The sequence below is a fragment of the Malaclemys terrapin genome, chromosome 2, assembly GCF_027887155.1.
Source record: "Malaclemys terrapin pileata isolate rMalTer1 chromosome 2, rMalTer1.hap1, whole genome shotgun sequence".
NCBI lineage: Eukaryota > Metazoa > Chordata > Testudines > Emydidae > Malaclemys > Malaclemys terrapin.
Window position 1 is genome coordinate 215,921,354 of NC_071506.1, and position 24,690 is coordinate 215,946,043.

The window sequence follows — 24,690 nt, forward strand, 5'->3', positions numbered from 1 at the left end:
TGATGTATATTTGAGTTAGATGTCACTAGCATTGCAGCTCTTGTCGCTGGTGGATGTGTTTCATTGTGGCTGAGTTATTGCTTATCAAAATTGCGGAGTGAGTCATCTTGACCCTACGTCGCAAATTGAATTTTTTTTTGCCAAAATATTATTTATTTTTGCAGTAAATAAAATATTTGACATATTAATAAATTCTCAGAAATGTAGAGAAATGAATTATAATTCATATTCCCTCTGTATGCGCACAGGAATTGAAATAATGACATCTTCGTTATTGTATTTGTATTTTTTTCCCATCTTTTTCATTTTTTTTTAATTTGATTTTTTTTCCTCGTCACATTTAACTTGGCACCCTAGGCGACTGCCTAGTTCGCCTATATGGACAGGCCGCCCCGACAGGTTCTTATACCACCCACACTACCCTAATATTGGAGTACTTTCCAGTAGTGCACTAAGCAGCATGACTAACACCATGTTTGTTCTCTCACTCATCCTCTTCACAGGGGGAAAATTGTGTGCACAGTTTAGTGATTTGTTTTGTTAGCACTTTGTTTTGAGGTGTGTTTTTACTGTACATGCTGATGTGTGTGTGTTTAAAAAAAACAAGGTAAAGCGCTCCCTGCACTTGAAGCAGAAGGTGATGAGGTTTGTGAAGGAAAAAGAAAAAAAAACATTTCTTGTTTTACTTTCTAACTGCACAGTTTATGAGAGTAAAACCTTGGTGCATGTTTCCACAGGACAGTGTAATATAATACAAGACTAGTTTGATTATTTAATGGGGGAATCTCCACTAGCATAAAGCTGACAGAGGCAGTTCCACCATCTCCCATGCTGTCTCTTATGCCTGGCATGTATGGGCTTATTGGGAGAAGAGAGGGGTGTAGAGGAGCAAGACTTTGCTGTGCCTGGTTCTCCACTGCCGTGAAATCATTGAGGGCCTTTTATCCCAGCAGCATAAGCTAACGCTGTCCCCTTGCTGCTTTAACTTATGCCAGGACTTGGCAGTTGGGAATCAGAGAGGTGTGACTGACTCCCTCTCAGACCCTACCACCACACTGTTTCTGTGCAATGTATAGTGAAGCCCATAGATTTTAAGTCCAGAAGGGTTCATTACAAACATCTAGTCTGGCCCTCTGAATAGCATACTATATAATTTCATCCGCTAATTCCTGCATCAAGCCCAGTAATTTATGGTTGAGTAGAACATAGCAGTTAGAAAGGCATCCAAGCTTTCTTTTCTTACTCTGCTTATATATCACATTTCTATCATAGTAACTTGCCTGCTGATAGCACAGAGAGCCATTCTGATGTTGGTGAACATGAGTTGTAAAGATTTCCTAGGGTCAACAAACACTTACTACCTCTTTGTCTTTGTAGGTACCACTACTATCCGTGGGGAACAAAGAACCATCCAACCAAAAGATGAGAACCTGCAAATCTGAACAGACTGGGTTTTTTTCTGAAGTCAAACTGCCCTTACTTCAGCTAATATTGTGTGATCACCAAAGGGATAATAAGCTTTGCTCAAAATATATTGATGGGAAGGGATTCCAATGCTGAAACAAATGGGAGACAGCTTTCAAAAGACCTCACGACTGATGAACTTCGTATGATACTTTTGTGGCAGCTCTGTTTACAGCATAAACTTCTTGCACTGTACCAGGGGAGTTCTGTACATACTATTTGGGAAAATGCTTCAGAGTTTGTGCATTAGTAGAAAAACATAATTCCTGACAATGAATGCATATGTTCTATTTTTTTATTTTATTTTTGTAAAGAATTGTTGAATACTCAGGTTTGCTGGAACTATATTTAAGGCTCATAATCAGGCTATCTTTTATAGCAAGAGAAATAAATCAAAAAGGGAATGGGGCAGGAAATAAAATATTTTTAGGTTCACTGCACCGGAATTAGAAATTAGAAATCAATTCAACTATAAAATATTTAAAGTTAACCATTTGGATAGTAGCAATTTCTAATGCTGGTATAGCACTAATTAATAGTCAGTATTTACAACTTGCACAGCTTATGTGTGTGTATATATCTATATCTATATCCTATATATAGACATGCATATATTGTATAGATACGTATATGTAAAATATGTATCATGTATACAGTGTAATATACACACACATTTACTGTTTAACAGAAAATAAATAAGTAAATGAAACCAATGCTTTGCTGCTAATCAAATTTGTAGTACTTAATGCACTTTGAGGATCTCTCTCTCTATATGTACATTATATGTTAAATAGAGATGCAAAGTCTCGCAATTCAACATTACTGAAGCTATTATTTTCATCTTTAGAGTTTTGACTAAGTGTGAGAGCCATTGTCTACAGTCTGATTATACTGTATCTAACCTAACTACTGTAAAAATCAGAATATGTATGGCGACATATACCTAGACTGTTGAAACTTGTTTATTTCATGCTTATCATATAATTACTTGTGATTGATTGGATGCATAAGTATGTCATATTTACTGTGTATACACTGGCCAAGTATTTCTGCTATAGTTTGCTTGAAACATATGTAAATAACTAGATATTATTTCTTAACAATGTGCAGAATATTATTTCCCCTGTCATTTGGGATTTCACTAGCCCAGATTCTAAACTGGTGCAAGTTGGCAGCAGTGGGCCTAAGTCAGTACCTAAGGGTACAGAAGGCATCCACCCCCTTCCTACACACCTTCAGTAGAGAGGTTTGAGGTGGTGTAAAATGCATAGAAATTCAGAGATTGGAGTGAGTGATTGGGAGGAGTACAAAGCCAAAAAGGGCATGTTTAAATCACAAGGAGGCATGTTGTGCAGAACGTGGGTTTATCCTTATGATGTGGTGACCCATCCAGGAAACAAGCATGTGACAGCCCAGTCTAACATAAAGCATTTCCCCCAGAAAATCGAAATGTAGCGCGGAAGGCCACCACACCTGATTTTGGAATCTGGATAATGACAGACTCATAGCAGCCAAGGTCCATTGAGGAGGTGCTTTAGAAAGCTAGCAAGGCTCTTACATGTCATCCTATGGAAAATAATACATCTGCATTAGAAAGATAGGATTAGAAAAGATATTTTATTTTGATTTCTAACATATTTTCACACATAATGGTCACCTATGCATATCCCCCTAATATCTACTGTCTACTGTTTTTCTGCTTTCCTAGTACCTAAGTGCTATCGCTAATATCACTCCATTTTTAGATATATCTGTTACTACTTCAAGGAGAGGCATACCTATCTGTTTCCCTCTCACCTGTTAAAAATTGACTGTCTTGCTGTGCAATTCTCTAAAACCTTGTTACCATCACTGCTGGTTGCACTTTATTGTATACACAATCCTTGCCCTGATTTATAACCTTCCTGGATGTAATTTCATCTCACAACTCCTCAAATACCATGTACGTTAAAGCCAGAGAATAAGTCCCCCTATATGTTACCACTGAACTAAAAGGTGTAATCTGTCATGCCCTATGAAATGTGTACCTCCTTAAAATGTAAATGCACATTTTTGAAAATGTAAATACAGGTGACCTGGAATTAATATGAGTTTACACTGAGCATTCACATCATCTCTGGAACATGAAGTAAGCATGGTATCTCCCTATATGTAGAATAGCAGATACCACAATCACTGAAAAGTGGAGAATGTCGAGTTGGTAATGGCTCCCACTGTACATATTATTTGAAAACCAAACCAAACCCTGTTATGTTTTGCAATTAGAAGACTATCAAAATGCTTCTCCAACTAAGGTACCTGTTCCTCCAAAGAGTGCCACTGAATGGTTACAGTTTACAAAATAATATGAATATTAGAGCAGTTGCCTTGCAAATACATCATAATTAGCAATGGCTGATGTATTATTTACAATGCAATCACTAAAAGTTAGCCCAGCTTCTGGTTAAATATTAATGTGGCTTTGATAGTCATAGTGAACATCTTTCTTAGTACAGGAGAAGGCAACAAGGTGTGGTTAATATCCGAGGTTTTATAAAGTAAGCCTGTACTGTATGTAACAAGAAAATCAGAATTTGTATGACATTTAAATTACTTTTTGCGTGCGTTTCATACACAAAAGACCTCATTTAAACTAACTCTTGATATATTGGCCCCACTCAAACTGAATACACATTTCCACAATTATTTTTTTTCAAAATAGCATAAAATTATCCTTACTAATATAGTGGGTATAAGTCAAAAATGTCTATTTACAATGTTCTTCCTCCCCACGTGTTTTTTAACATTTAATTGTCAGACTGTAGTAAATGGAAATAGGGGGCACTGCATCAACAACGGATTGAACCTTATTTTCAGGCATGTATTAAAGCGATGAGATTTGTGTTTGGGCTGGGTTTGTGTGATATTATTAAGTGTCTATTGATAGTTGATGGCATAATTTTCATTGGAAAGCAGACTATAGTTAGTGACTTTGTGTTTATCCATAATAAATGTGTAGCGCTATCAATAACAGGATAAATATTGTGTGGGCCCAATAATGGGCCCAAAGCACGGGAAGATAGTGTTTCAACTGAGCTTGGTTGTGGCAGGCAGTGCAGAGCAGACGTAGGGGGACTCTGAAACAGCTGTCAGTGGAATGCAGAGTTGGGAAGTGAGCCTGGCTGGGGCATTGGCAGTACGCATGAGTACAGCATGGCTTCACTAGGCTAAAAGTCCATGCTAGGGAACCAGCGGGCATGATCTGGTACTCTCCCTGTGTTCTGCAAAAACAGCAGGAACTCTCCAGCATGCTGGATATAGGAGATTAGAGTTGAGGATACAATTTTCCCTGCCCTTTCCCCACTCACCAAACCTTTAAGCACTTGTCCTACTTACAGTCAACATTAAAAACTGGACATTTCCCACTGTAGGGTTGCCCATTCTAAGATCAGACAATACCATAAAATCCCTGTTATATGCTGTGGTGAGGGAAATAACCATTTTGCAAGGGCACCTAGCTTGTGTGCCATTTCCCAAATGCTGGCCCTATGTGACTATATATGACGAGGGCCATCCATGTCATCACGAATCATCAATATTGAACACATACACAGAATTCTTTTTGTTTTCAACATTGTTAAATATGAATCAACTACATCCTGTTTGATTGACTTACACCTTGTATTTTATTTTTTAAATGCCGGTATATTGCTTGTCTGTGTCTTTGGTGAGAGATCATCACTGGTTCACTGATCTGAGCTGTACACTATTTGTCCGTGATTTTTTTTAACTTAATTTCTGTGGGAATTTTTTGCCTCTTGTGCACTCTATAGGAAGGCAGTCCCACTGCTCCCATGAACCATTTGTTTGTGAGATTTCAGGAAAAAAAACACTAAACACTTTTTCAAAGCTATCTTATATTGTACTTGGCTGCTCTTACAAAATTGCATGCAAGTTATAATTTGTTTTCTTCTGGATTGTTAGTGCAATGTATTTTTTAAAAGGGAGATCTCTGTAAGCAAAAATAAATAATTTGTTGAAAGTAAATATGCATATTACTGACTGTAGGTATATTTTGTCTTTGAAATCAATTGCTGTTACAGAGTATATCTATTCTTTTATAGTCTTTTTCATGAGTTGGAATTTGCAAATGTCCCATAGGCAACATTCTGTGATAGAGAAGTTCTGTCGATCATTAGAGTTAAATTACATTCTGTAGGTATGATTGCTATAGTTGGTTGTATACTACAATATTGCCTTCAGAGAGCTGCAAGTATGTTTGAAACCAAATCCTTCCCATGTCTAAATGGTTTATAGGCCTTGCAAATAGTACACCATGGACACATACAATAAGATTATAAATTGTAGTTTTTCCATGCATTTGTAATACTGTAGCTTCTGTGTTTAGATTTGTAAATGTAAAATGAGATGCAATTAACTACAACAATGCACATTTTAAAGAAAAATATTCTCATTATCTCCGTTATTTTTATTAATTCGTATGATATTAGTACATAGTGGTCCCAGCTGAGATCAGAGCCCGATTGTGCTTGGCATTGTACAAACAAATAGAAAAAGTCCCTGCCCTGGAGAACTTACTGTCTAAATGGACAGGACAAAAGGTAGGAAGGAAAACACAGCTGTGAAGTGAGTTGCCCAAAATCACACAGCAGGTCAGCAGCAGAGCTGGAAGTAGAATCCAAATCTCCAGAGTCCTAGTCCAGAGTTTTATCCACTGGCCTATGCTGCATTGCAAAACTGTTGTTAGAGATGGACCGAAGCTGAAAATCTGAGATCTCTGATCACTACTTTCACAAAGTTTTAGGCATGCGTGGGTCTGGTTTTTATTTGAGTCCACTACTAATAGAAAATGAATTCACGTTTATTTTTAAGAATATTTTTCAGTTTATACTAGTGGCTGGAATCTGCTTCCAGTTACCCCAGCATATTTCCAGAAGACCACCACCAAAATCAGTGGAGTTACTCTGGGTTTACATGTGGGTAACAGAGATCAGAAATTAACCTTAAATGTTTAGAAATGAAAGAAAGAAATTACACATGGGATGTGAAAAATACATGGTTACTTTAAAAGCTTTCCCATTAGACTGCACGGTGATAACTGAGCAAAACAATAGCCTGAAACAAATGCAGGATTTGACCTTGATCTCAGATATGAGCATATGCATCACTCAGTATCTTTCAAGATAATGTTCACATGAGTGTGGTAACTGTTCCTGTAAACTATGCAGGAATTTGCCATTATATATCTGAAATCAGGACCAGCCACTTCAGTTAAATAATGAAAAAGATCCAGTTAAAAAGTCTGGTACAGGCCACTATTGGAGACAGGATACTGAACTAGATGGACTCACAGATCTTATTTCTATATTTCCCCATGGAAGGCATGTGCTCTACCTTTTATAGTCCAGTTATGACTAACTTTTGAAAGAGGACTTTGGAAAAGTGCACTGGCTCCTCATTTCAATTGTGTTTTCAGTTAGGAGATTTGACAATGAATACAAGGGGTTATAAGATGCTGTTAATAAAGTAACGAGACCTGGACAAACATATGTCTTGCATTTCCCTCCAATTTAAGATCATTCTTGAATTTCAAGAGCAATTTTTAGAGCACTGCACTCCAAAAAACCCCTGTAAGCGTGCGGACTCACCCCCGCGGCGCCTCCTGCTGGTCGTCCCAGGGAATTGGCTTTCCAGCCCTCAGAGCGCCCTCTGCAGGCCAGTGTCCCACTGCCGGTGGCCCCCATGTCCCTCCCGGACCCGGTGCCCCTTTATCCAGGGGCTGCCTCCTGGCAATACCCCCACCAGTCTCTATGGCTCTCCCTTCTCTGGGAAACCCCCAACCCTCTAATCCCCACCTTGTTTCAGTCTGGGCTACTGCCAGTCATCATCAAGCCCCCTTTCACAGGGGCCGACTGCAGTCTGTATAAGCCAGTCATCATAGGTGTTATCGAAATATCGGGTCCGCCTAGCTGAGAGCCAATAACAGCCGGACAGGGATAAGGAAGAGATTGCTTTATTCTGCAGAAGAAAGGAGAGCTTTGCACCTTAGTACAAAAACTCTAACTTATACAAAAATCAAAGATCTTTTATACACACTCAGGCACAGGCTTTGGTCCTGTTAACATTTGATTGGTGGTTACCAGACCCTGCACTTCTGCTATCTGGTCAGTGAAAACCGGTTTGGGACCAGTTCCAACTACCTCAAGGCAGAGAAGGGAAGACAGTTCAAAAGTTCAGGCTGCTGTGTACATGAGGTGTCTGTTTTCCCTAATGGCCACTGGCTGCCATAAAGGCCGCTGGCTGTTAAGGGGGTTCCCTGCCGACTGTCACATAGGCAAGGGAGGTTTTGACCTGCTGCCTTTCCCTGCAACCCAGTACCTCCAGGGGCCTTGTACAAGGCCCTGCAGCCTGGGGAGTTGCTGGCCCGGAGCTCCCCAGCTCCTCTGGCCTTTCCCCAGCCCTGCTCCACTCCAGTACCCTTTAGCACTCAGGCAGCTAGGTCCATCTCCCTCCTCAGCTAGAGGGAGACTGTTTGCTCCTGGCCCACTGCCACTTATAAGGGCCAGCTGGGCCCTTATTAAGCCAGCTACACCTGTGGCTGCTTCCCAATCAGCCCAGCTTTCAGAGCTGTAGCCCTCTCCAGGGCTGCTTTTACCACTGCAGCCTTCCCCAGGGCTGATTTCAAGCCCTTCAGGGCAGGAGCAGGTGACCACCCGGCTACAACCCCGAACCTATTCAAGTTGTTGATGTGTAAGAAATTTTAGCCTGATTCCAGGAAGAACTGGCAATTTCAAGTGAGCATGCATTTAGGTAGAGACAAAATAGGAAATCACTTTAAAATGTTATTTATTTTCAAGTGAATGAACTGGCAGTTGATTTTGGATACCAAAGTCTGACTTGAAGGTTCCATCATTCAATTTGTCCAAATAGACAGCAGCAATTAGGGAAAAAAAAAAAATCTTTCAGTCCATTTTGACTATTGGCTTTCAGTAAATTAAAACTAGGACTGTCAAGTGATTAAAAAAATTAATCACAATTAGTCACACAATTAATCTTGCTGTTAAACAATAATACTGGTGGTTCGGGTTCTGCAGTTTCCACATCAGAGTGTTGCTCTTTTAAGACTTCTGAAAGCATGCTCCACACCTTGTCCCTCTCAGATTTTAAAGGCACTTCAGACTCTTAAATTTAAATCTTGCATCAAGTGCTGTAGCTTTCTTTAGAAATCTCACATTAAAACCTTCTTTGTATTTTGTCAAATCTGCAGTGAAGGTATTCTTAAAAGGAACATGAGTTGGGTCATCATCGGAGACTGCTATAACATGAAATATATGGCAGAATGCGACTAAAAAAAAGCAGGAGAAACACAATGCTCCCCAAGGAGTTCAATCACAAATTTAATTAACGCATTATTTTTTTAACAAGCGTCATCAGCATGGAAGCATGTCCTCTGGAATGGTGAAGGGGCATATCTGGCATGTAAATACCTTGCAATGCTGGCTACAAAATTGCCATGCAAACGCCTGTTCTCACTTTCAGGTGACACTGTAAATAAGAAGTGGGCAACATTATCTCCTGTAAATGTAAACAAATTTGTTTGTCTGAGTGATTGGCTGAACAAGAAGTAGGACTGAGTGGACGTATAGGCTCTGAAGTTTTACATTGTTTTGTTTTTAGTGCAGTTATGTAACAAAAAAAAAAATCTACATTTGTAAGCTTCACTTTCATGACAAAGAGATTGCACTACAGTACTTGTCTGAGGTGAATTGAAAAATACTATTTCTTTTTTTATCATTTTACAGTGCAAATAATTGTAATAAAATAATAATATAAAATGAGCACTGTACACTTTGTCTTCTGTGTTGTAATTGAAATCAATATATTTGAAAATTTGAAAAAATCAAAAATATTTAATAAATTTCAATTGGTATTCTATTATTTAACAGTGTGATTAAAGCTGCCAATGAAAGGAGAATTAATTTTTTAATCATTAATTTTTTTGAGCTAATCACGTGAGTTAACTGCGATTAATCGACAGCCCTAATTAAAACTGAATTATTCAAGGCTTTCTGTACTTTACTGTTCTCAATAGGAGATGGTGAGGGTCACAACAAGAAAACTAATAATTTTAAAAAAACAAACTGAACCAATTGAAATCCACAGGTAATGTCAGTGGCACCATGACACGCATTGGGGACATTCCTAAAACTTCACAGTGCAATCTGTTATTTTTAATTTACACCTGGCTGAATTGATCATCTCTATAATTAGGTTTATATTGCAGAGAATAGGAATTAAATAAATGAGGTAGGGGAGTAGCCACAGACAGCAATTTTTAAAGATACCTTGTGATATCAGGCTTAAATAAATGTTTTCCTATCTGCCATTTCCCTCTGTGAGACAGACATTTCCATTGATCCTTGTGCAAAGTTTAGATCCCCTCTCATTATTCAAATGAGGAAGCTAGACAGTCAGAGGACAGCCTTGTATCTGGTGTGCTGCCCACTAACTTCCTCTAGAACAGTGGTTCCCAAACTGGGGTTTATGAACCCTGGGGGTTCACGAAATGTTACAGGGGGTTCTCGGGAAAATATTCCCTAATGGCGGACAGAGTTGTCCCTAGGGACCCTGGGCAGCATGGGGCCAGAAGCCCAGAGCCCTTGGACTTCCAAGAGCTAAGCAGATCAAAGTAAGCATATCTATCACACTGAGGAGATTTAAACTTCAAGACTCCTTATAAGAAATGAAAAGGGAGGTGGATATTTTTTGCTGTTTTTAAAATTAAATAGGCAGCTAGTATTGTTTTTAAAATTATTATGAAGAACAAGTTGTTTGCCTGGACTGCTCAAGACCTGAATGCTTGTGTAGGAGGAACTCTTTGAATTGGTTTCTTAAATACCTTCATGCTGTTTCACATCTGATACTCCTTGATGAAACATAGGAGCCTTGTCTTATAACAGGCTTATTCAAAGTGATACAAGCTACGGAAGTGAGATCTTGGAAGAGTGTTGCTGTTTTCATAATGTAATAATACTGTAATAAATAATAGTTAATTAATAGTAAATAGAGTGTAATAAGCATGTCATAAAAACAAATTTTATATTTCCAAGGTCACTGCTTTTATAATTTATACTCAGGTAAAGGAGAAAATACCTGGAAATATTCATTTTTAGGAGGGGGTTGGCGAGACTTGACATTTTAGTGAAAGGGGTTCACAGGTTGTTAAAGTTTGGGAACCACTGCTCTAGAAGGAGCTCTTCCCAAGAGTCTATGGTTAGTAGTGTGTCTATATGGGGACAGGCATTTCCTGGCCTGGAGGACTAATAAACCATGGAATCCAATGTGCTCCTGAATCATAGAACCAACTTTGAGATGAGTCTCATATCCGTACCCTCAAAAGGATATGACACCTGTCTTGGAAAATAGAAATCAGCAGAAAAGATCCCTGTTTTCATTCTCCTTTCTTTGGCAAGTTCACTGATCCCTACATATGGGACTCGACCACTGGTCAGACTGTTTTAGCAGGGAAAAGCAGAATTATGACAGGTTTGTTGAAAAGTACAGTAAAAGCCGAGGTACCACACCGCAGCACGTCTGTGCTGACTGCTGTTTGTGGAGATGTGGGGATGTGGGTGACTCCCACTGGGTACTTTGGGAAGCTGCAGGCTCTGAACTTCCTTCCTTCACTCTGCTGCAACTGCTGCTTCCTTGCTGGAGTGTGAAGGAATTTGGAAGGGGTGGATCCTTTTACAGGTCACTTTGGTGGCTTCTGCAGCTTCTGCTTACGAGGAGCACTCACAGGAGAGTTCCTTATTGAGAGAGTAACCATCTTCATTGACCTATCTTGTGCCCAACATAGTGGTATCCAAGCACTAACCATGGTAGCTAGCTAGGGAAAAGAGACAGTGGGGATGAAGGGGTGGGGTGGGGAGGAGATGAGGCAGTTGGGAAGGGGCATGGGATGGGGAAGAGAAGGGGATGGGGGAGGTGGGGGCAGTGGGAAAGCTGGAGCCCAGCATGTGGCATCCCCGTGGTAGAAGCTGGGGCTCCCCTGTTAAGCAGGCCCATCGAACCCTCACCCTTACAAGCTCCACCTCCCCTGCATCTGTATTACCTTGATAAGCTCCCCCCCGCCACCCTCCCCACTGAGCCCCAACCACCTGCACCTGGACCCCCATCCAAATGAACTCCACCTCCCCTGCACCTAGACCCCCCCACTGAGCCCCAAACACCTTCACCTGGATCCCCTGCCGAGACCCAGTGCCCCGGCACCTGGAACCCCACAATGAGCTTCTGTGCATCCAGATCTCCCACTGAGCCACCGCACCCAGATTGCCCCACAGAGACCTCTCTTACCCCCACATGAAGTCCCTCTGCGCTTGGATCCTGCTGCTGGGCTGAGCCTGCTCACCCACACCTGGTGCGCCTGGCACAGGGGGGCAGGGCCCAGGGTGTTTCTGGGGCAAGCCTGGGCCTTGCACCGTGTCAGTGTCGGGTGCAGCCTCACTGCTGAGTCCCTGTCCTGGGGTGGGGTTGGGGAAGGCTGCAGGGTGATCTCCCATCTCCATGCAACCAGTGGCCTATGCTCCCCACTGCCATGTTGGAGCCTCCACATTTATTTATTGACAAAATTTGCAGAATTTTTAAATACTGTGTGCATAATTTTTATTTATTTTTTTTTGGTGCAGAATCTCCTCAGGAATATGGGGTGCTGTGCAGCTGTGGTGGTGGGATTATGAGGAAGGTGGTGGGCAGTGGGGAGGTCTATGGGTGGGAGGGTGCTGGGCGAGCAGTGTGGTGTGCAGGATGCTGTGCAGTTGTGGTGAGAGGCCAGTGCGGGAGATCTCTGGGAGGGGTGAGGGCTGGGCATAAAGATCTGTGGTGGAGGTCTCTTGGTGAGGGTGCACTGGGCATGAGGGTGGGACACTGGGCAGGGGGGCAGTGTGATGTGGGCCCACCTGCAAGGGGAAGGGGCATGCTGGCAGCACAGGGCTGGGCAGGCCAGTGTGCGTCTGGCAGCTGCAGGTTTGTAAACAGCGCCCTCCTGCTGGGCTGTGTGGAGCAGGGCTGCTCCCGCCGCGCTGTGCCTCATTGCCCCCAGCCCACCCTTCACTCTGGAGACTAACCATCCTGCCCCGCTGCACCTTGCCCCAAGGGGCCAACAAATATGTGTGGCGCCGGGCCCACAAAAAGTTAATCCGGCCCTGCCACTGTTTACTGCTTGGGAGACAGGCAAATGATAGAAGTAAACATTCAAACAAAAATAAATCCTTGATGTACAGCCTGAAATAGATTTTATCATCATCTGGCCTGCCCATAAGAAAAAAAACATGGGCTGTTTTGAAGTGCATTTCTCGAAACATCACTGTATCTGATATGATTTTTTGTTAAGCAAATGATAAATTTTGTCATGACTCAAATGTGTTAATGGTTTGGCAATAATTGTTCTGTACATGCTGAGTTCATTACTGAGGAAAATATTAAAGCTCAAATATTCCTTGTGGGAGAAACTAACACCCTGGGTCTTTGCTTTATTCTTGTGCTGCTCACAGGCCCATGGGTTTGTTAAGCTATTTAATATTCTGCTTGCAAGTTTGGACAAATTTTCTGGAAGAAAAAATTCTTTCAATTGTGACAGGAGCTCAGAATTATTACTGTGTGTATCATTGGGCTCAGGCAGGGGAAAGGGAAAAATGCTAGGGATCATTCTAAATGTCGTGAATTCATGTTTCATTCTGACATCTGAGGGCTTCACAATACTTTGTTAGGTTTAGGTTAGAGAAGCAACCATCTTTCACTTGTGACATGCTGGAGAACATCATAATTTGTGCTTCAGGAAGGCCTTACATCTGATGATCTCAAGAGCTTTAATGAACTAAACCTCACAACACCTCTGAAAGGTAAATCGTATACGCCGATCTTACAGATGCTGAAGATACTCAGAAAGACTAAGGGCTGTATTTTGATAGCCTTACTCATGATACCCTACGTTCATGATGTCAAGGACAATATCTGTAGCGAAAGGCAATACCTACCATAAGTAAAGGTATCAGAATCTCCAGTAACTTGCTCAACATCACAAGTTTGTTGTAGACCAAGGCATAGAATCCAGGTCGCCCAATTCCTAGTTCTGTGCTTCATCCACTGCATCGTTCCTCCTCCCCAAGAAGGGACAGTCACTGCCTGCTCTTGTAAAAGGCACAAGTGCACTCTTCATTATTTCAGAAATGGAGCTTTTCAATGTGTTTCTGGAGATGTTGTAGGAAATAGTTTCCAAGAATTTGACTCACTCACTTTATGCCTTCCAGTTCTTATCACATGCACCACAGTTACTCACTTCTTTTAAAAATCACAGCCAGAAAGAAGAAATGTAATGAAACAATGTTATGGTTTGTCATCTTTCCTGGTCATAGACTCATAGACTTTAAGGTCAGAAGGGACCATTATGATCATCTAGTCTGACCTCCTGCACAGCACAGGCCACAGAATCTCACCCACCCACCCACTCCTGTAACAAACCCCTAACCTATGTCTAAGCTATTGGAGTCCTCAAATCATGGTTTAAAGACTTCAAGGTGCAGAGAATCCTCCAGCAAGTGACCTGTGCCCCACGCTGCAGAGGAAGGCGAAAAACCCCAAGGACCTCTGCCAATCTGCCCTGGAGGAAAATTCCTTCCCGACCCCAAATATAGCGATCAGTTAAACCCTGAGCATGTGGGCAAGACTCACCAGCCAGCACCCAGGAAAGAATTCTCTGTTGTAACTCAGATCCCACCCCATCTAACATCCCATCACAGACCATTGGGCATATTTACCTGCTAATAATCAAAGATCAATGATTGGCACTGTTGAGTCACATGTGTTCCAGTGCTGGCACTACCAAGTAAGACAAAAATGTACAAAGATTGAGGGGAAGGAAATGTCCAGCATAAGTTTTTGTCTGTAATGCCTCCTTTCTAATTACTGCTGTGGACAATCAAGTATCCAGGTTCTAATCACAAAATATATCTATGCATAACAGAAGTGAATGAACAGCAGCAATCCATGCATGATAGCATTAGGGCTATTTAGAAGGTGTGTTTTAGTTGTGAAAACATTAACTATTGTGCACTGCTTATTTTAACAATCTAAAATCTTTCTAAATAGTATGGCTAGATGTCTGATAACATACATTATTAATCATCCAAAACTGGTGGGGGAAAATGTTACTTTGACATTTACAAGGATGTAATATATATGTTCATGTTATAAATACATGTTTGTGATGTTGAGTTAGGCTCTAGGGTGCATTGTTTTTTTACATTTGTGCTTGTTTGCCCAATTCTTCAGCTTGTTGCATTCCAGCAAATTCTTTGTATAAATACATAGGGTAGAGAGAAAAGGAGCCAGCAAACGATGACATTCCAAATCAACAGAGGACTTTAAGAATGAAGACACATGTTAAAGTAAAAGAACTCAGTGACGAGATCTGGTTGAACATATCTACAGTGTGGATAACCTTAAATTTGTATACCATTCTTCAAGAATAATCCTGAAATAGATGTACTGGAGATTGATACTATTTCAGTGTGTCAGATGAGTGACCTGCATAAAACCTGCTAATACACTGAGCATACTTGAAAGCCTGCCAGTTCTCTTAGACAACCATATCCATTTGCAGTAAGTACAGGGAAGTACAAAAAATATTGCAAGTATCAAGGTAAGAGTATCTGCCCACTATATTTATGTAATTTCTTTCTAGAGTGCCCTAATGGCCTCTTTTTTCTTGGAAAAACCCTATTTTTCCTTTTTAGAGCTTTGCCTGTGCTAGGAACATTTGTAAATATTTTTCAGCACCGGTGTTGCTCCAGCAGTGCTGCCAAGGGTGGACATGGTCATGTAGACAGGGTGCAGGTTTTTATACCACTTTTCCTTCTTAATCATATGACTTGAGCAGAAAACAAGATGCTCTATTACTGGGCATGTTTCTCTTATTGCTGCATTCTCCATTATTTGATCATAGGTGCAGACTTATTTTTCCACGGTGCTTCCCCCTCCTCCGCCCCAAGGCCCGCTCCACTCCACTTTCTTGCCCTGAGTCCCCACCTTCGCTCCGCCTCTTTCTGCCCTGCTCCGCCCCCTCCCCCAAGGCCCCGCCCTCGCTTTGCCTCTTCTCGCCCTACTCCGCCCCCTCCCCCAAGGCCCCGCCCTCGCTTTGCCTCTTCCCGCCCTGCTCTGTCCCCTCTCCCGAGGCCCTACCCCCTCTCTGCCTCTTCCCACCCTAGCCTCCAACCACCCGCTGCTCACTGCTCTCCGTCCTCCTCTGGCTGCCAAATCGCTGTTTGGTGGCGCCACAGATCAGCTGTTCAGCGGGGCTGCCAAACAGCTGTGGCTGATGGGTGCTGAGTACCCACTATCTTTTTTCCATGGGTGCTTGAGCCCAGGGCACCTATGATCTCTATACTTGGCATCAGAGAGTGGAGAATTTACATCAGCACTGTCCTTTTCAATTCTGGTGCCCCCAAAAAGCCACTTGTTTTACTTGACCCTAAGGATGGTGCTCATCATCCCTGCAGGATGACCTCTCCTTGTAGAACTGCAGGAACTCCCAACTTTGGCTAGATGCTGCCCCCTCCATCTGTTAGTAGCCCCATTCCTTTCTGTTCAGCTTTCCCTCAGGTAGCCGGTCAAACTCTTCCTTTGTTTTCTGCTTTCTAAAGATTGGTTGGTTTGTTTTTTTATCTTCAGTAAATATGTTGCTACTTGAGGGAATACCGATGTTTGATCATAGGCACCCTAGAGAGCCAGCTCAGTGTTCCAAACAGGCACAGTCTGTTTAAGAGAACCCCACCACCACACACACTCACCAATGATCAGCTTGCTAGAATGTGAGTCTCCTAACTTTGTGACATGGGATGAGTATATAGCCCTCTATCAGAACTTGCTTGTTAAGATATGAGCAGCCATATGCATTACTTAATGCTGAATACAAGCCACATATGACTGTTCTGAGCTAGTCCTGCTAGATATAAATAGTAAGCCCCAATCTGATGTTTTGCAAAATGCTAGCAATTTTTTTTTCCTAAGCAGAACTGAAGCAGCATCTTTTAAATCACAGCATGAGGCCTTCTACAAAGTCTGGGCTTTATAAAAATTCCTATCAGTTACTAGCCCAGAATCTCAGGCACAACTGAACTAATTTTGTCTTACCCATTTGGATTTTTGTGGCTCCATTTGGCCTCCAGACAGAGTAACTGCATCCACAGTTATACCTTTATTGGGATAAGACTTTCTATTTTAAATAGCCATTAGCCAGAGACATAGACATTCCAAAGAATGAATTGAAAATGAGTTTTATTAGATTTCAAGGGCTAACAGGCATTAATAGTCCAGTAATATTATAGTAAGAGTCAAAAACAGGCTTTGCAGTTTGACAGCTTGTAAATTACATCCAATGTACTGAAGGCAAAGAGCATTAAGAGAACACCATTTGAACATTAAAGAAATTGTGTTCTGCAAACAATATGTCTGCCAAAAGCTGAGCCAAGAATGCAGAGGCCCCTCACTCAGTTCTCTTCCAACATGGATTTATACCGCAACTGACATCATCTGTCTCATTCAATTAAGGATATTACAACATGACCAAAAGGACAATTACTACAGGAATACCATTGTTAAGTGAATGTACTGGCTGCAAAATGTGCTGTATTGACAGGCTTGGATACAGATGACTCCTATCCACAGAAGAAGTGCAGCATGGGTAGTAGCAAGAAGTTCACCTCTCGACCCAGTCACTGGATGACCACAATGGTCCCTTCTGGCCTTGGAACCTATGAAAAAAACCTGTCAAAGCTGGTTGAGAGAAGTCACTGTAGAGGCAAGAGGACAGCTCAGTCTCACTGTTTATCTTCTCTTTATACAGAAAAATGTTCTACTTCCAGGCTGACTTATAACTACGCTAGTCCAAATCAAGTACCCAGAGCTGAACGTCCTTCAGCTTCGTGGTGTTTGACGTCCAGCGGTGACCTTTGCTGCGTGGGCCTGGGCTTACTGCAAATCAGAAGGGGATGCTCATTGGTTTCTTCTTTTTCCATCTTTATCATTGTCTAGAAATCCCATTGTTTCTAGACTTCTGTCCTGAGATGATTTTTGCTAAGCAAGTCTCGTCTCCTTTCCCCAGCCCTGTGAAGAAATGCCTGCACAGGCCACGAGCCCAACTCCAATAGTAGCAGAAAACATGCACTAACAAAAGAACAAATGTTGTGCTGGTGAAAGATTTTGGATCAACGAGAGTGAGACTGAAATGTTACCTTCCTTGTCTGGCCAATGGGCCCAAACCCCGTCCAAGAGAAACTACTCACAGTAAGGAGACACTATGGTAATTTAATCTTCCATACAAGTACAAATCCATGTACCTCCTGTCCTCGAGCTCTCTGTTGAGATTGCCAGTATGGGGGCTGGTTAAGTGTGAGTTGTGGTGCTGACATCTATGAATTGGGGATAGGACTGAAACCACAAAACACACTTCACATACAATAAGCCCCCTAAGACTTTTCAGGTGATAAATGCCAGTCACTACTGATAACAGACTGATTTTACATGAGTAATTGAGAGGTGAAAGGCTAGTTAAGAAGCTTTGAAATAACCATTAACATTCTGCTAACTCAGGGGTCGGCAGCCTTTCAGAAGTGGTGTGCCGAGTCTTCATTTAATCACTCTAATTTCAGGTTTCGCGTGCCAGTAATACATTTTAACGTTTTTAGACGGTCTCTTTGTATAAGTCTATAATATATAACTAAACTATTGTTGTATGTAAAGTAAATAAGGTTTTTAAAATGTTTAGGAAGCTTCATTTAAAATTAAATTAAAATGCAGAGCCCCCAGGACCTCTGGCCAAGACCTGGGCAGTGTGAGTGCCACTGAAAATCAGCTTGTGTGCCACCTTTGGCACACGTGCCATAGGTTGCCTACCCCTGTGCTAAAGGAATATGTGTTTAGCCTGTTCTTGTTTAGCACTGAAGGCCCCAAGCCTTTAGGCCAGTATTAGCAGCAGATGGCTAGAATGCTGAATTTCACTCAGGTAATTCAGGCACTAATACACCTCTACCCCGATATAACGCTGTCCTCGGGAGCCAAAAAATCTTACTGTGTTATAGGTGAAACCGTGTTATATTGAACTTGCTTTGATCCACTGGAGTGCACAGCCCCGCCCCCCCGGAGCACTACTTTATCGCATTATATCCGAATTCGTGTTATATCAGGTTGCGTTATATCGAGGTAGAGGTGTACTTGAGTATTTCTATTTTTGAATGTGGTCTCTGGTCACCAAACTGCCCCTTCTTTTCTATGAGATTCTTTTGGGTTTCCCCTCATTTTTTCTTCCCATTTCCCACTGGAGCTCATCAAATCTGACCGTTGCAGTGACCTTCGGCTCCAGAAAAAGCAAGCAGGCTGCAGACATCTCTGGGGTAGGGCCACTCAACAACGGCATGAGTGTATCCTTCCCCCTGCGGGGGAGCAGGGGCTGAGGCCACAGCCTCTGTAATGGGAGGAGTCTCTCCCCACCTCAGGAGTGAAGGACAGAGTTGAGCTCAGAGCCTTACATGGTGCGACTGGCCACAGTCCCATTTATCCTTCCCCCCGCCCTTTTACAGTGACACAGGATGAGCCTGTTTCACACTGTTTACATTATACTAGACAGCTGGCCATAGCTTTTTGATCCAAACTTTTGTGTAGCTCTAGAGACATGAAACACTCAGCCTTCTAGAGGCCAATGATGGTAATTAGATTTCAGTACACTGCCTAGGCAGCTTTCATTTTACCGACACTATAACACGAAAGTCTTCAGCACTGGACAGGGGCAGAAAATCAGAGTATTAGTTCTACTCTTGATAGACATTCTTCTTTGTATTCCCTTTGATCTTTGCTTCTGGCTTCACTCTCTACTTCCTAGGAAGACACCTGACATCTCACAAAGCCCCTCTATTTACAGTACCTAAAGAAATCATGGCTGCTTATCAGAGTGCAGCCCTGTCAGTCAGGATACGTACTACTGGCTGTGAATCACAAAGAGAACATCACTATGCTGTGCATGTGCTGTATCCCGGGCAGAAATTCCACTGATGCGCTGAAGCTAAATATTTGATTTGAAAGTGATACAAAAGGGATTTGCAAGTGTTTGCACACAAAAACTGTGCAGAAATAGTGCCTGCCTTAAAAATAATCCAAGGAGCTGCATGAGGAGAAGTCCACAGCAGTGCACCTCCTATCATGGGCAAAATAGGGCTCTCTGCTGGAGAACCAGAGATCTGTTAGCAGGAGAATGCATGAAGTACATGAGTGCCTCCTCTTTCTACCACCTTGAGCTGCTCCTGATCACCCCCCACTTGGCCCTTCTGTTCCCTCCAGCTATAACCAGCTCATAGGCCTTTCTCCTGCACCAGGAAGTCCATAGAGGTGGTACTTTCTCTGCCAGCATCCCTGGGAAAAAAGGAGAAAAGAGTTCTGGGGAATAACATCAATCATTTGGTTTAGACTTCATAACTTTTTTCAAGATTAGCCTCTGTTGGTGTCCTATGTGAGATTAACTCCAGTAGGGAATTAGAAGACAGTGTTGGCTATAGTTATCTGATATAAACATTAGACACCGAAGGAAAATTTGAAAAAGGGTTGTTTTTAAATTGCTTGGACTCCTCAAGCTGCAGCTGAACCTAGTATGATAACGACCTTGGAAATTCCAGTTTGTTCCCCTTATTGGAAATAGTACAAGTTTGACAGTGATTTGCTAATGTTAATGATTTAAGGCAGCAGTTCTCAAACTGTGGGTCGGGACCCCATAGTGGGTCATGACCCCATTTTAATGGGACCTCCAGGGCTGGCCTAGGCTTGCTGTGGCCCAGGGCTGAAGCCCGAGCCCCACCGCCTGGGGCTGAAGCCAAAGCCTGAGGGCTTCAGCCCTGGGTGGCCGGGCTCAGGTTACAGGCCCCCTGCCTTCTGCTGAAGTCCTTGGGCTTCAGCTTTGGCCCCGCCCCGCCCGGAGCAGAGGGGCTCAGGCTTCGGCCCCCCATCCTGGGGTCATGTAGTAATTTTTGTTATCAGAAGGAGGGTCACAGTGCAATGACATTTGAGAACCCCTGATTTAAGGTATTTAAATTCTGCTGTAAGCGTAGAAATCAACCCAACCCATGCTCTGAAGGTAAAAGAGGTGGTTTTCACACTGAGATAGCTTACACAGTTCCCAATCCTAGTGGAGACACGGCATTGTAGTTTTTACCTTGCTGTAGCTAGTCGAGGTCCACTTGCGGTGCAGAGCTCACCTATTTTTTGTAGTGAAGACATTGCCTTTGCGTTGTTGTGTTCCAGCTCCTTACCAAAAGAGAGATAGGTTACAGTACTGGAAAGGCAAATAGTAATAGCTGTCTCAAATGACAATGCCACCCCTCTATGGTGGCTATGCAGTGAAAGTGAACATCATTCTGGCCACCAACTCAAATTTCTTTATCCAGAAGAAAAGGGACGTACTTCCTGTTGCACATTGAGAGGAGAGATTACAAATGGATCAACCTTTGCGCATGATAAACCGCTTGAGAAGCTGAAAAGAAAAAAAGAACTTGACATTGGAAATACCAATAGAACTATTAAATAATAACAACAGTGCATCCCATTTAATTCCTTTTCAAAATGTCAGGACGTGAAAAGTCAAATTATTGGATAAGATGAGCTGCAAGAAAGATAATTAAGTCATCTTAGGGGGTGGCTATCTTTGCTTTGATATTCTCAGAATCATCTGATGATATTCACATTTATAAAGACAGGTCACATGAGAGATCCCAAGAAGACAGTTACTGGCAATGGGGTCATTCTTCAAATCTATTGAGATGCACTGAGAAGTTTCTCAAGCTTTTGAACTTACATCCTTCCCACAGCCTCCCCAGCAGGTGTTCCTGTTCCTTCTCTGACTGCACTGAGCCCCTGGCTGTTCCCTCCCTCGTTCCCCTTTATAGTTTCAGGAAGGCTTAGGAGGTCTCACCTCTGTCAATAATAAAAGGGGTTGACGTGTGCTGAATGATTTTCCGCTTTACATTCTGACTCTTCATTAGTTTGTGGATATCTAAACTTTTGCTCTATATCTTGCCACCACATGTTCTTAGTGACTGTTGCTGAAAAGAGCAGCACTGGATAGAAAACATGAATTCTGATGGGAGAAGTGGGATGGAGGCAGCTGTAATGCATGCAGCCATTCCTTTGGTTATGGGTTAATGTGTAATACTGATTCCATTTTTCCCCTCACCTATTTTGAGGCTGGCTCGATGGGCCCTCATGCTATATATATTTGTCTAAGAGAATCTTCTAGTGCATATGCTGGTATGAGTGAGGTATGATGTTATTTTTTCTCCTTTTTTTTCTCTCTCCCCAAACTTATGACTGAGAGGAATTTGGCAATTCATTTTTCCCTCTTATTTATTGTTAGAACTCTCACTCTGAGGCACACTATGTGTGTAGGAGGCCCATCCTCCTGTCATTGAAATCAATCAGTGTTATTTTGGGCATGAATGAGCTTTTGGGCATAAATTATGGGTATAATCATAGCAAATTAATTAAAAATTGTATATTTCTCATCCTTTATGTTACCTGAATAAAGATCATTAATACCTAGCAATGGAGAGGGACTGGCTGAGGCCTAATTGCAAATCAAGGGGAAACTATTTTTCCAATGATCTATGGCCATGTCTTCAATTTCTGATCACATTGGAGGAGTTAAGACTTGACTGCTTATTCATAGAATTGTAGGACTGGAAGGGACCTCGAGAGGTCATCTAGTCTAGTACCTTGCACTCAAGTATTCTAGACCATATCTGACATGTGTTTGTCTAACCTGCTCTTAAAAATCTCCAATGCTAGAGATTCCACAACCTCTCTGGGCAATTTATTCCAGTGCTTAACTACCCTGATGGTTAGAAAATTTTTCCTAATGTCCAACCTAAACCGCCCTGCCTGCAATTTAAGCCCATTGCTTCTTGTTCTATTCTCAGAGGTTAAGGAGAATAATATTTCTCCCTCCTTCTTATATCAACATTTTATGTGCTTGAAAACTGTTATCATGTCCCCTCTCAGTCTTCTCTTCTCCAGACTAACATACCCAATTTTTTCAATCTTCCCTCATAGGTCATGTTTTCTAGACCTTTAATAATTTTTGTTGCTCTTCTCTGGACTCTCTCCAATTTGTCTACATCTTTCCTGAAATGTGGTGTCCAGAACTGGACACAATATTCCAGGTGAGACCTCATCAGCGCGGAGTAGAGTGGAATAATTACTTCTCCTGTCTTGCTTACAACACTCCTGCTAATACATCCCAGAATGATGTTTGCTTTTTTTGCAACAGTGTTACACCATTGACTCATAGTTAACTTGTGATCCACCATGACCCTCAGATCCCTTTCCGCTGTATTCCTTCCTAGACAGTCATTTCCCATTTGTATGTGTGCAACTGATTGTTCCTTCCTAAGTGGAGTACTTTGCATTAGTCTTTATTGAATTTCATCCTATTTACTTCAGACCATTTCTCCACTTTATCCAAATCATTTTGAATTTTAATCCTATCCTCCAAAGCTTGCAACCCCTCCCGGCTTGGTATTGTCCGCAAACTTTATAAGTTGCTATTATCTAAATCATTGATGAAGATACTGAACAGAACTGGACCCAGAACTGATCCCTGGCGGACCCGACTCGATATGCTCTTCCAGCTTGACTGTGAACCACTGGGGATGGTTTTCCAAACAGTTATACACCCACCTTGTAGTAGCTCCATCTAGGTATTTCCTAGTATTTTCACCTTAGGGGCTCAATATTGCTGCTATTGAAATCCCTCAGAGTTTTTTCATGGACTTCAATGAGAGGATTGGCCTTATATGCGATATTGTTTGTTGCTGGTGAGAACAGGCCCTAAGGTGCCAAGTTTTCAGAACTGGCTTCTAATGTTGTGGACACTGTTTACGTTTCTGAGCATGCCAAAAGGCACAGCGGAAACTGCACCCAGAATTTTGGAGGTGAGACTGAAACCAACTGGAGCCAACCATAAATACTGTAGTTTTTCACTTTTTGTCACTAGGTATTCCCGAATGATTGCTTGGTGTCTCATCTATTCATTTTCTTCCTGTGACCCATAACCATCTCTGTCCTTTGAAGAGTACACATAATAATAATAATAATAATAAAAACCCACTCCCACACAATAGTTTCAAACTATTCGAAGGATAGATGTTATATCCTGAGGTGTCAGAGAAAAATGTTTAATAGCCTTAATCTTATCCCCATTGATGATGATGCTGCTTCTAGGTATACAACACAGCAAAATATAGATACCACTTGGCCTGCTTTATTTTCCATTGTGTCCTGCCATACACTTCCCACAATGTTTAAACCATATAAACACAAGTCCTATGAAAACTGCCTAGTCAGCTCCAAAGAGACACATGCTGTCAAGTGCTACTTTTATCATTTTAAGGTTTTCTTCACTCTTTCCATTGTCTTTTTCAAATAAGAAATTAATGTTTGCTCAATCAAAGAGGCCAAACTTGGTATGGGCAGAGTTTTCACTTCCAAGAGTCTAAGAGATTATGGCCAAAGAGCAAGAAAGAAAAAAATTAAAAACCATAAATCAAAATTAGTGTTGCTATAAAGAGAAATAGAGCAGGAAGTATACTAGTATTGCATGGTAGCATAGGGACATAGAGACTAAATATACCTTACCATAAAGGCTTTCAAAAATCCAAGTCTGGCCCTCTGGGCAATATTCTCTCTAATGGCCAATATGGTATTGTAACCATTTCAGCTCAATCTTCTGAATTCAGTCTTCTGTCCAGACCTACCTACATTAGTACAACAAAAGCATAAAATGGACACATCCAAGCTGTATGCAGCTTTTAATATCCCAGAGTAGACACCCTACTGTGCAGTTTCCCACCAGTCCATCAGTTCCTCTTCAGTCCATCAAATTCTCTCCCCATCAATTCTCACTGATCCACCCCCTTCATACTTCCGCCACACCTCCATTCATTAGTCAAGTCATCCAATCCTCCTTCTCCCTCTACAGTTCTCAGACTGTCCCAAGTTATTCTGCCCCCCCCCCCCCCGTATGCCAGTCTTAGTTCTTGCCCTTCCCAGTTCCTCACACACAGATTGGGCAGAGCTCCTTGTTCAGCAGCTGCAGTAGCCTCTCTTGTTCTGGGTTCCTCCCCTCCCTCCCTC

General features: G+C 42.0%; 1 protein-coding gene and 1 long non-coding RNA gene across 3 annotated transcripts in view; one reads left to right on the forward strand and one right to left on the reverse strand.

The window, feature by feature from the left end:
* The window catches only part of NEK10 (NIMA related kinase 10), a 168,916-nt gene extending 163,050 nt beyond the window's left edge, over positions 1-5,866 (forward strand). The window contains exon 37 of the mRNA XM_054019936.1: positions 1,378-5,866. Coding sequence (XP_053875911.1) covers positions 1,378-1,426 — 49 coding nt within the window. The 3' untranslated portion in view covers positions 1,427-5,866. The remainder of the gene's footprint in view (positions 1-1,377) is intronic.
* Positions 5,867-16,780: 10,914 nt separating this feature from the next.
* LOC128831737 (uncharacterized) lies at positions 16,781-24,306 on the reverse strand. 2 transcript variants are annotated; one of them, XR_008443846.1, is made up of 3 exons: positions 24,193-24,306; positions 20,717-20,808; positions 16,781-19,923 (listed from the first exon to the last, which is right to left on the reverse strand). It is a non-coding gene; the product is annotated as an uncharacterized LOC128831737 (long non-coding RNA). The 2 variants fall into 2 exon arrangements; XR_008443847.1 differs by lacking the exon at positions 24,193-24,306 and adding an exon at positions 20,965-21,035.
* Positions 24,307-24,690: the final 384 nt, after the last annotated feature.